The 13,747-nt window shown below is 33.5% G+C and overlaps 1 protein-coding gene across 5 annotated transcripts in view; it reads left to right on the top strand.

The window, feature by feature from the left end:
- LOC114328622 (probable cytochrome P450 49a1) overlaps positions 1 to 13,747 on the top strand; it is a 355,075-nt gene that overhangs the window by 269,035 nt on the left and 72,293 nt on the right. For all 5 annotated transcript variants that reach the window (XM_050654343.1, XM_050654342.1, XM_028277513.2 and 2 more), the window contains exon 6: positions 8,851 to 9,052. In XM_050654343.1, coding sequence (XP_050510300.1) covers positions 8,851 to 9,052 — 202 coding nt within the window. The remainder of the gene's footprint in view (positions 1 to 8,850; positions 9,053 to 13,747) is intronic.

Here is a 13,747-nt window from a genome sequence, read left to right as displayed (position 1 = left end):
TAACATTAGCTCTTAAAGTACGCCTAACAAAATGCTACGTATATAGTGTACTATACTATGGACTGGAATCATGGACGTTAAATGTAGAGACAATGAGACGACTTAACGCCTTTGAAATGTGGACGTATAGAAGAATTATGAGGGTTTCCTGGGTAGATAGAGTTACGAACAATGAAGTACTGAGAAGAATAGGTAAAGAGAAGGAAGTTGAACTGACAATTAAAGAAAGAAAACTACAGTACCTCGGACATGTGATACGGGGCGAGAAGTATGGCATCCTGCGACTCATAATGCAGGGAAAGATAGATGGCAGAAGAAGCATCGGCAGAAGACGAATTTCATGGCTGAAGAACCTGAGAGAATGGTTTGGATGCAGCTCAAAACAACTATTTAGAGCTACTGCCTCAAAAATTAAAATAGCTATGATGATTGCCAACCTCCGTAGCGGAGATGGCACCTGAAGAAGAAGAATACTGCAGCAGACATAGGATCCAACCACAATACTTTAGTTCACAAAAGATTGAAGATAACAACAATACAAGAGAAGCATTATACAGAAGAAATAAACAATAAGTTGTCAGATAGGGCAAATGTTAGATTAATAAAGTTAAGTATTTTAGATCGAATAGTAATGTTAACGTCAAATTCAAAATTATTTAAAAATATGCTCTAATAATGCATAAGCTTCTAATTTTTCATCGTTTTTTTAGATAGCAATAAAATTTTCGTTAAAAATTTCATTACTTGTCGGAAAGCTCGAAGCAAAGCCATAACAGCATCATGTCTGGATGACCACCGGGTTTCACATAATCTTTTAAGTGTTGGCGATGAATCCAAAGTAATAATAGTACATAGTACATCCCGTATTTTAATACTTGCACTAAAAAAACATATAATCTCTTAATTATATCGTAAAAAACAACTCCTGTACACCAGCAACGGCATCACTCAACATTAGGTTCAGCTTATTCAGATTATGGAATGCACAATGAACATAGCAATCTGTTTTTTCAATGTCAGTTATGCGCCTTTGTACGCCTGAATATACACCACTCATAACACTTGTCCCATCATAACCCTTTCCTCTGCAGTTGTGTACCGAAAGATGCTTTAACTTGTATAAGTTTTAAAATTTTATTTACAAGACCTTTGCACTTTGGTCTAACATGCGAATAAATCCCAAAAAACTTTCAACAACTTCTGCTTTGGAAGGTAAATTATTTTAATCGCAAGTTATTTTTACGTACCGGAAAATAAAACTAATAATAGGGGAGGAAAGGTTTCGAGGAAAGTATGATAAATTTGAAGTTTCTCGTGCGATATGGGGACTTATTGGGTTGTGAAGATTAGGTCCTAAAACCAAAAAAAGTTTAGTAAAGTTTTGCATTTAAGTGGGGACTTTCCATTTTTTAATTTAATTTTCCATTTACAACAATCGTTTTTTCCGATTAGATGTCTCGAATAAGAGATACTTATTTTTACGTAAGGAATCCAAAATCTGCAATAAAAAATGGGGGCTCCTATTTAATATTTTAAAGTAACCCCCATCCCATCTCCGTGGGGGTCATGTTTGGCGTCATTCGATAGATTTTTCAAAACTATTGAATACGTATATTTTGTAGTTTTTTGATCTGACGTTTATTTCTCGAAATATTCGCTTTTTTCTTGTGAAACTTTGTGGCTCACCCATTTCCTTACGCCCCGCTCAAACCGTCAGATTTTTTAAATATACACTGTAACAGTGTTAAATATACACTGTAACATGCAGAACAGTTCTGCATGTTCTTAACTTACCTTATCTTAATCTGACGATTTAGAGTTTTTTTAAGGATAGAATTTTTTCGCGCCCCCTTAACGAACTTCCCTGTATTAAGATCTTATAAGGAAGTGGTACATTTATAGGGAACAAGGTTTCTCCCCATGTCATATTCTGATGCGCTGGAGTAACTGCAAAAATCCCCGCTTGGGCTCCCCTACCTGATAATGTTTTAAAATATCTTGAGTGGTATCAAGTTTGAGTGGTATCAGTTTCTTGAGCCAGCAAATTTATAACTTCGTTTTGTATTTGGGGGCTCAAGTAATTTGTTTTAAGTTATTGTTTTTATTGATTAATTTAGCTAAAACAGAATCATATTTAGCTAGTAAAAGAACCACCGACAAAAAAATTACTTTTTTGGGATTCACTTTCATCTAAACTACCAATATGTCCATCATCATCGTCATATATCATACATCTCCAAGTGGAGCAAAGGGCACCTTGCGGTGTTTCAAGTAGCATGAGGAATGATGGTGAGGTTGCTAGTCCCACGCATCATCTGTTGAGTTCCGTCCAATTTTGTTTACTAGTTTTCTCCATTCTCTTCTGTTTTTTGCTATGTTTTTTGCATGGTTCCATGTTAAATTATTTTCTTTGAGTTCTTTCTCTATTGTTCTTTTCCACATATAAGATGGTCTACCCATTCTTCTTTTGCCTTGAGCATTGTAATGTAGAGCTTGTCTAGCAATAATTGTTGCTGGTTTTCGTAAAGTGTGTCCTATCCACTTCCATTTCCGTTTTTTTATTGTATGTTCTATCCTTTCTTCATTTGTTATTCTCCACAATTCGTCATTAGTAATTTTGTTTGGCCAAAATATTCTCAGTATAATACGTAGGCACCTGTTAATGAAGGATTGTATTTTCTGAAAGAATTTTTTATGGTGTTTCCATGTTTCTGCTCCATATAACAGGACAGACTTTACATTAGTTTCAAATAATCGTAACTTTGTTCTTCTGCTGATGTTTGTCGAGGCCCATATCTTGCGCAAAGAGTTGAAAGCGTTTTGTGCGAAGTTTATTCTTTGTGTTATGTCCTTTTCTGTGCCTCCTGTTGTGTTTAGCAGACTGCCCAAATAACAGAAATCTTTTACTTCTTCTATATTTGTTTCCCTTCCAAATATATATTGTTTCCGTTCGTTTCCCCATTTGATAGTATTTTCGTTTTTTCGGATTTATTTTTAAGCCGGTTGTTTTTGCTATGTTGTTCAATCTGGTGATTTTGTTTTGCATGTGTTGTCTGTTTGATATTATAAGACATATGTCGTCAGCGAACTCTAGATCCTCTAGTTTTGTAAATGGTGACCATTGTATACCTGTTTTTTTATCTTCAGTTTGTTTCATTATCCAATCTATGACTATTATAAACAATGTCGGTGACAAGACACAGCCCTGTCTTACTCCTTTTTTGATGCTTATTTGTTGGGATAGTTCCCCTTCATGTTCAACTCTGGCAAAACATTCGTCGTAGAAAAGCCTTATTACTCTTATATATTCGTCTGGTATTCCATAGAGTTTTAATATCCTCCACATCATATTACGATTTATTGAATCAAACGCTTTTTCGAAGTCTACAAAGTTGATATAAACTTCCTGATTCATTTCTGCTGATTGTTCCAGGATGATTCTTAGGGTATTTATATGGTCAATACAGGAACTGTTCGGTCTGAATCCTATTTGGTTAATTCTTAATTTTTCATTTATGGGATCTTTAATTCTCTCCAATATTATTCTGGCCATTATTTTGGTAGCTACAGTGAGCTACCAATATGTCCAATAAACTCTAAATTGCACCCGGAAAGAGTAAGAGTTACGTCAATTGCCTGCTTCGTTACTTCCTTACAAATTCCTTATTTTGATGCTTATTAGGGAAATATATTTTAATCCCCTTTAAAAAAAGTAGAAGTATTAAGCTTGAAGGCTTTAAGGGGCCCCTCCTAACGTCGGGGCCCCCGCCTTGCGCGCCTGTCAGCTACGCCACTGCTCGTTTTGCGATACTTACACATACAAAGATCATCCCGTAATATAAAGATCATACTCGTCATAATATAATTAGGTATATATCCCGTTTATAGCGTAACCTGCCTTTGGGTTCCCGTTCGCCAAGCCTGTCTATTCTGCCAGTCTTCTTCAGATAGATTTCTTGCTGACATTGCTTTTCAAATTCCTTACATCCATATTGTTGATGGTTGCCTTTGTTTGCTTTTCTCTGGTGCTACCCACTCCAAAATTGTTTTTGGTAGTCGTTCTTCCCCATACGTCTAACATGACCGTACCATATTAGTTGATAATTATTGATCTTTGTACTTTAATTTGATTTCTTTTGTCCTCATTTGTCACATGTTCTAATCTAGACTTTCCCTCTGCTCTCCTCCAAAAATACATTTCAACTGTCAAACCTTTAAGTTTTTGTGATAACTGCCACACTTCTGAGTTATAGGCGATTACTGGTTTCAATATGGTAGATATTATATTTTTTTTTGTTTACGGTCTTATATTTTTTTGCCATAGTTACTGAATGTACTGAATTCAATGCATCTATAACTTGTTTCTCTTTGGTGATTCTTTCTTTTATGGCTTCATCACTTCTCCGTGTCTTCAGTCATATTCTCATCATATAATCATAAAAAAATCATATAGTCATCCTATAATTACGAATCCGATTATTTTTATTAGAATGTCTTTTAGACTATCTACCTATTATATAATACGGGTATTAAAATTTAGATTGAATTTAATAATTTAAACATTCGAAACGATTTAAGAATTTCTACGCAATGCTATTATTTTCTATACTGTAACCTAAAAACCTGGTAACATAGCTGGTGACTTGTTTCATTTATCTGATTAAATAATTCATAAATATTTAGGATTGCATTTGACAATTTATATTACATAATAATTAGCATACAAGGAAATTAACATAAATTAGTAAACATAAATGCTAAGTCCCAATACTTAATACTCCATTTACTCACTAGACAAAACGAAAACGGCGGGTTCTTTGGAGAAAATATTTCCATGAGATTTTTTTGCATAATCACATTCGTGAGACATTCCAGAATAAGATTCAAGAAGTCGCTCACGCGAAAAGTGGTCCAAATGTTTTTTAACAATTTTTTTAACAATACCAAGGCTTACTCGGTCAAAAGTTATTACTATGAAAGTCAGAATGTGACTAAATCAAAGTTTAAAGCCCCCCTACAAGATACTGAAGAAATTTTTGTCATTATTTGATTACTAAGCTGCTATTTTTAAGTAATAATAATGAGCGCCATGCACGTATTAGGCGGCAGTCCATGATGAGTGCGAAAGAGATGCCATTCAGGCAGTCCAATGGCGCATCTCACTCGTACTAACATTTACAGCCGCTTCAATACGATCTTACCGCTCATTATTAATAATTAAAAATTACATCTTAGTAATAAATTAATGACACAAATTTCTTCAAGATCATGTAGGGGGGCTTTAAATTTGATTTAGTCACTTTCTGACTTTCATAATAATAATTTTTAACCGAATTATTAAGATGAAGTCTTAAAAAGTCTTTCGCGTTTTTAAAATTTTAAATTGCTTATAACTCGAACACGATCAACTTTATAGAGAAAAATTATAAAAGATCTTTTTTGTCCGGAATGGTCCGAAAAATCTAAAAAAAAATGGCTGGGCCGAAAATATTGATTTTTGCAATTTGATTAAAAAAATTGTTAAAAAAAATTTGGACCACTTTTCGCGTGGGCGACTTCTTGAACCTTGGATTGACATGAAAGGCATGCCAAAGAAAAAAAATGATATTGTGCCGATGTGCACTTTTGCTCTGGGGGTGAGTAGGTATCACCTATTCTCGGTGGTGAAAAAACATGCGTTCAAAATAAGTCCGGTAGTGGATAAAGTGACTAATTTAAGACAACATTTGTTCTATAGAGCTTTTACACGAAGTCAATACTTTTTGAGTTATTTGCGAGTTAGTATGTTCATTTTTCAAAATAAAAACACGTTATTACGTTTTTAGATGGTTTTGAGCAAATAACTCACAAAGTAAGTATTTTTTCGATTATTTTTTAATTATTTTAATTACCAATCATTTAGTAAGATTATTACGTGTTTAATTATGTCCAATCAGATTATTATTATACTGGGAATAATCTACTTACAATATTATACTAATAGTAATAATTTTGAAGTATTTTGTTTCTGTTTAATTAGAATGAGTTTTATAGTTTTGACAACTGTCACGTTTAAGTAAATTAACTAAAATAAACTTTTAGTTCTACATCTAATTTCAAATTGTCACGAGAGAAATTCAAATCGGCCATTTTAAGCGCTCGAGTGTAATTCGGAAAGATTATTTTATGAATAACACTGTATTTATAAATAATTTTAACTAATATTTTATTGATACCTTTTTAATTGTAAAGTATATTGACAATATTGATAATATCACTGAATGTATATTTACAAAGACTAGAATTTTGTATTAGTATTAAAAAATAATCTTGCGAATATCACACGATAATAAGAATAAATAAGAAAAAATTGCTAAAGTTTTTCTCAAACTTGTTGCCAAGCGGCAATAGTCACTCGATCCCTGCGGGCTCTCGTGTCTCTTGCCAGGCAACAAGTTATCGAAAAACTGTTACATTATTTTCAATTTATTCGGGCACTCTTGTGACATTAATGTTGAAAATAATATTCTTAGCAAGAATATATCTTATAAAAATAATGAAAACATTGGTATATGTATAAGTCTATAAGCCTAGTAGAAGCAGAGTTATAGCTAATGAAAATTAGATTCTTCTTCGTCAAATTCCAAATCGAAATTTCAACGTAAAATAACCAAAAAATTAAGCATTTCTCAGGGAAAGCTCGTCACAACTTTTTTTTTAAATCGTTTAAAAAACTTTATTTTTGTTTAAAAAAAGTTTCTAGCATCAAAAGTAACCAAGTTACGCTAAAAATAAAGTTGGTCCCTTTTTTGGTAAAAAAAATTGTGAAAATTGCCCCTTGATTAGCATACCAAATGAAATTAATTGTTACCGCTTCACAAGATTTACTGATAGAATGTACGTGAAATCTAATAAAAGAAACCGACCCCTCAAAGGCAAAGAGAATGATAATACTAATATAGCTATGAATTTGTATAGATATCATGCCATCAATAATTTAAACAGTTTTAAATGCTTTGGTTGGATTCTGTACACATTTTTTGATCGAAATATTAAATAAATCTTTTTTTCTACGAGCGTGCAAAAATGTCTACTTTCACTCACGCGTTTTAGTTTAGAAAGTTTTACTTTTCCGCACGCGTTTTACTTTTCTGCACTGCATTAAGATATTTTAATATGGCCTTAAAATAATTATAATACATGCAATAAACTAGTATTTAGATATTATTTACTATTTTATTTCAAATGTATCTTATTGTGTTACTGTTTTAATGAAGTTAACGCGACAATTCGATGAAATAAAATTATTTTGACATAATATTCGAAAGAAAAATCAGTAGACAAAAGCAGTGGTTTTGAATCGTCGTTATGGAAACCAAGATCGTCGTCATGCTAACCAATTATGCTGAAAGTTTGGTTTTGACAACCTTGTCAAAGAATTAATTTGTATATGTAGTTTCATATTAATTAAATTAATTGATTAAGATTTGGTCATTTTTTAAAGACTTGTAGAAAAAATATTGTTCCTAACTCTTGCAGAAAGTTTCTTTTCCGCACTCAACTGCTTGCCGAACTCCCGCTTCGCGTCGTTCGGCAAACTGCAGTCGCGTGCGGAAAAGTATGACTTTATCCACTTGTTAGGAAATAGTTATTTTCCTAACTAGTGCGGAAAGTGATACTTTCACGCCGTTGACCCGAACGACGCGATAGCGGAGTTCGGGCAAGCAGTCGAGTGCGGGGAAGACACTTTCCGCACGAGTTAGGAACAATATTTTTTCTAGGGCCGTACGTTTGGAAAAAAGCCACAAAAAATAGAGTTATATCAATTTTTATTTAGACGTGAAAATACACAAATAATTCTTTGACAAGGTTGTGAAAACCAAACTTTCAATATAACGGGTTACCACGACGACGATATTGGTTTCCATGACGACGATTCAAAACCATTGTAATTGTCTACTGATCTGACTTTTAAATAGTATGTCAATAAAATTTTATTTCATCGAATTATCAGTAGTAATTGCACAAGAGCTCTAAAATTATCGAATTTTTCCCGAGTGACACTTTGACAGTTTTAATTTTACGACCCGAAGGGGAGTGAAATTATGTCAAAGTGTCACGAGGGAAACAATTCGATAAAAATTTTAGAGATCGAGTGCAATTTGTTGCGATTATTTCATGAATAAAACTGTTCAAAACCAAAATTTTATTGTAATTTATTTATGTAAGTACAAATTACTACAGTTAAAAACACAGTTGTTATAAATATTTGACGGTTGAAAGTCATCACTTTTATAACTTTTAAAACAATAATTGTCATTAATGTCACTGAATGTATTTTTTCATAGCAACGAAGGGCATCTGACGTAATATACTTGACGACGGGATATTATCAAAAGTTATCTGGTGCGGGAGCACGCCAAATAGAATTCTATTTTAGTGACGTCACGTTGCCTAGTAACCGTCGATCCTCCCATTATGAAATTCTATTTTGTGATGTCAGCAAAATAGAATTCTATTTGGCGTGCTCCCGCACCAGTTTAATTTTTATTTCTGTAGCTTTCTATTGGTCAGAATCTCCTATGAATGAAATAATCGCGCTAATTTCATTAAAACATGAACACAATAAGGTAAAGAAATAAATTACTAAATAATATATAAATATCAGTTTATTGCATGTATTGTAATATATTATAATGCCATATTACAAGGTATTTTACTTTCACGCACGCCGTGCGGGAAAGTGCAACTTTCGGAAACGAAATGCGTGCGGGAAAGTGGCTTTCTTAGCACGGCCGTAAAAAAATAACTATTTTAAACTTATTTTTTTACAGGTTTTTCACATCTTTATTAAACTAGTTTTTATTTTAGCTGTAGCGAGAGTCTCATTAAATAGAAGACTGGGATGCCTAGAACCAAACCTACCTCAAGATTCAGAATCTCAGAAAATTATTAATGCCATTAATACGTTTTTCTGGAATGTAGCAGAGGTAGAACTTAAACTCCCAATTTGGAGGGTCTACAAAAATAATTCATTTAAAAAGTATATTGGAGCCTTAGAAGATTTCAGAACGTAAGTTATTTTGAGTAATATGATAGTGGACCATAAAATAAGTGCCATCATTTTTCTTCTCATTGTGCCGTCTTCTAACGATCACTTCTTTAAACGCTTCCCTATCTTTCATCATCATCAATGTTGCTACAGCCTTATAAAACAGCCTCGACCTTCCCAAGTCTATCACGCCAGACAGTTCTATCCGTTGCTAACTGTTGCCAGTTTGCTGCGCCTATTTTTCTACCATTTTCATCTGCACCATCCTTCCATCTGAGTTTTGGCCTACCCCTATTTCTACTTCCCACAGGTTGTGACATAAGGATTTTTCTAGGAGGGTTGTTCTGCTGTGATATTGATAGATGTCCTGCCCATCTTAGTCTTCCTATTTTTATAAGAGATACTATGTCTTTACCACCAAATATATGTTTATATCTGTGGTATACCTCGTAGTTTACCTCCTCCTCCAAACACCATTTTCACAGATGCCACCGAGTATTCCTCTCAGGATCCATCGTTTAAATATGTATAAGCAAAAGGTTTTCATCTGCCTTGGAGATGGTCATGGTCCATGTCTCTGATCCATATGTCAACACTGGTTGTATAAGGGTTTTGTGTATAGTTATTACTTTGTTATTTACTTACAAACCAAAACATGGAAGACAAATATACATTCGTGGCGGAAGAGAGAAGAGCGAAAAGTTTGATAGATTAAATAGTTTATACGAGAAACCTGGAAGATAAAATACATAACGTCTTAACTGAAAAGGAACCGGAACTAGTTACACAGCACAGGATGGTTACTGCAAAACTCGAGAATGAAAAAATAATGGAGGTGGAAAGAAAAGATTCCCAAAGAGTAAAAGTAAATAAGCTCAAATTAGAACAGGTGCGAGAACATTACAAAAAAGAAACAAATAGAAGATTAAGACAACTAGAAAACCAAAAAGAGGCATGGACACTGGAGGAAAGATGGAACGCCTTTAAAGTACCTAGTCATAAAGTCTATAGCAATAGAAGTATGTAGAATCAGAAAACATAACAAACACCATAAAAGGACGAGATGGTGGAATAATGAAGTTAAAACAGCAGTGAAAAAAAGAAAATAGCATGGAAAAATACATTGAAACCGAGCTGGAAGAAGATAAAGAAGAATACAAAAGGCTGAGACGATTAGCGAAAAACACCATAAGACAAGCAAAAACAAAGACGTGGGAAGAGTTTGGAGAAAATTTACAGGAAAACTATGTAACAAATAATAGAAGCTTTTGGACAACAATCAGACATATGAAGAAAGGAAAACATAAGAAATAACAGCCGTAAGGGATACAAAAAACCAAATCCAGACAAATCCAGAACAGATAGCTAAATTATGGAAAGAATACTCTGAAAACAAATTTAGAAATGAAACAATAGACGATAGAAATTAAACATATCAATATAACGAGAACAAAGAATTAGAGCAAATAAGTAGAGAAGAAATAATACAGGAAGTAATGGAAGTATCAAACGTAAAAATAGGAAAAGCTGGAGGGGATAATGATATAGACCCGGAAATGGTCAAGTACATGGGAGAAGAAGGGATAAACTGGTTGTTGAGAATATACAAAGAGGCGTGGGAAAAGCAGCAAATCCCAAAAGACTGACAAAGTAGCCTTATAGTATAGTGCCAATATACAAAAAGGGAGAAGGGAGAACACGTCAACTGCGAAAATTATAGAGCAATATGTTTATCATCGGTATGTTTTAAAATATACACGAAAATAGTAGAGAAGAGACTAAGACAAGAGGTAGAAAAAGAACAGGGAGAAGAACAAGCAGCGTTTAGACAAGAAAGACAGACAAACGATAACATTTACATCGTTAGAAATATAATAGAAAGAAGTATTGACTCGGGGGAAGCTCATTCTGGCATTTATAGATCTAAGGGCAGCATTCGACCCTATAGAAATAAAAATTATATGGAAATGCTTGCAGAACATGAAAGTACCAATTACACTGATAAAAATAATTGAAAGTATATACAGAGTAGTAAAAGGACCTATACAGATAGCAGGAGAAAGGTCTGAAGAATTCAATTGGGAAAGAGATATCAAACAAGGAGACAGTCTTAGTTCGCTACTATTCATAATAGACATGAACGAATTGACTATAAAGACTGGAGAAAGAACGAACCAAATACAGACAATAATAGGATACCTACCAAATATTACAGCCAATAAAAATAGAAGCCTTATTGTATGCGGATGACATAGTTTTTATAGCAGATTCCGTGACAAAAATGCAAAAACTTATAAACATATGGACAGAAGCAATAGAGAAATTAAAAATGGAAATAAACATCTAGAAAAGTAAAATAATGGTCATCGGCGAAAAGGAAGAAAATGAAATAAATATAAAATGCTAAAATACTCAACTGGAAATAGTTACCGCAAATGATTATCTTGGAAGATTAATTACCAATGATATTAAACAGAAAACGCTTGAAGAAATGAAACTAATAGCATAAGACAGAAAAGAATGGAAGAGATGGGTGAGTATGTAGCTAAACTAAGCCCAAATCCGACTCCTGAAAGGGTATAAGGAAGGGGAGAAATAAAGAAAGTATGGTTATTTTTATTTTTGGCTTAAGTTTCTGCTTCTCATATGTCTTCAGTCTAAAATAGCATTTGTTTGTTAGGATTATCCTTCGCTTGATTTTGATGAGCCTAGGTATGTGAATTTGTCCACCACTTCAAAGGTAGAGTTATTAACCGTGAATTGGTGACCGATGTTTCAGGCTCTATTGTTGGCTGTTGATACCATTCTCTGAGTTTTCTCCTCATTTCCTTGCAGGTCCATATTTTTTTAGTCAGTTGAGAAGGTGGTATACATCCCCTATCTTTTGCAATGTGAAATATCTGTTCAGCACTGAAGTTATTCCACCCTCTGATATTTCTCAGCCAAGATATTTTCTTTCTTCGCAAGCCTTTTTTCTCCTCTACTCTTCCTTGCATGATGACGTGTAGTATTTATCGTTTCGAAATATGTGGCCCAGATAGTCCAGATAGGAAACAAAGTGGGGCTATATGAATTCAGAGGAGCTATATGATCAGCTCTGATCAAATAGCACTCTAAATAACACTCTAAATAGCACTCTTTCTGGGGAAAGTCAAACGTACATAAGGGGATGAACCGAAATGAAACATAAGCTGTCTTTAATATTTTCAGTTTACTCATATTGTAAGCACACGGAATCAACTTTCGTTGGAATATGTACCTATATGAATGGACGGAATGTGTGGCTGCATATTGTAGAGTCCCTTTTACTCCAGGGTAATAAGCTAGAAATAGACCATGTTCGGGACACTCAAAGATCCAGGTAGCTGACTACTTTTTTAGTTATTGTAGACCTATAGGAAGAAAACCTACCTGTTTCCTGCCTAGAGTTCGCGTCCGTTTTTAATTATTAACAATTTAGTGCAAAAATTGCGATTTTTTTGATTTTTTGCACCCCATTCAAAAGCTAAATAGTTGAAATAAAATTACAAAATTAAATTTTTTTAGAACATTAAAAAATCTTCAAAATGCCGATTTTTGAAAGTTAAAAAGTTAATTTGTTGCTACGCAAACTGCAAAATAAGTGAAAATCGTTATTTGTTAATAACTTTTACTAAAACTACCTTAGAACTTTAGTGTTTCACCAAAAGTTGGGTATTGGGGTACTTAACAAACCCTCAAAATTTGAGACCGATCAATTAATTAGTTTAAGAGTTATTCTAATTGTTTATCCTAGAGACCTTTATTTTGCAATAACATAAGACAGAAAATAATGAAGATAGGGCAAATGAAAGTAGAAAACTGATGCTATCAAAATGTACTAAAAAAATATAAAAAAATTATCTAATATAGTCAAAAATCCTAATGCCAAATTTGTGAAATTTTGCAGTTTATAAACATTTAGAATAACTTTGAAAAAATCATTTTACATATTATGGTAGGGGAGCAAAGTATGCTAAATGTGCAGTCACTCGAGCGTTATGGGAACTTATTGGGTTGTGAAGAGTAGGTCCTAAAACCAAAAAAAGTTAAGTAAAGTTTTCCATTTTAGTGGGCGCTTGCCATTTTTTAATTTAATTTTCCATTTCCAACAATCGTTTTTTCCGATTATAACGCCATCTATGCATAATTCGAAAAAATGTTTCAAATAAAAGTTACCTATTTTTTCGTAACGAATCCAAATCTGCAATAAAAAATAGATGCTCCTATTTAAGATTTTAAAGTAACCCTCCGCCCCACCTCCGTGGGTGGTCGTGTTTGGTGCCATTCGATAGATTTCTCAAAAATATTAAATAAGTGTATTTTACAGTTTTTTGATCTGATGTTTATTTCGCGAAATATCGCGGGATTCGTATTAAAAATATTAAATTTACCCCCCACCCCTCTCCGTGGGAAGTCGTGTTTGGTATAATTCGATAGATTTTTAAAAAATATTGAGCACATATTTTTTAGTTTTTCGATCTGTCATTCATTTCGCGAAATATTCGCTTTTTTCTTGTGAAACTTTGGGACTCACCCATTTCCTTATGCCCGGCTCAAATTGTCAGATTTTTGAAATATATACTCTTTTGCATGTACTTAACTTACCTTATCTTAATCTGACAATTTCGAGTTTTTTTAAGGATAGATGTTTTTTCGGGCCCCCCTTAACGAACTCCCCTGTGTTAAGAGCCAATA

This window comes from Diabrotica virgifera, chromosome 6 (genome assembly GCF_917563875.1).
Source record: "Diabrotica virgifera virgifera chromosome 6, PGI_DIABVI_V3a".
NCBI lineage: Eukaryota > Metazoa > Arthropoda > Insecta > Coleoptera > Chrysomelidae > Diabrotica > Diabrotica virgifera.
The sequence above is the reverse complement of the archived record's forward strand: the minus strand, read 5'-3'. Positions and strand labels throughout refer to the sequence as shown.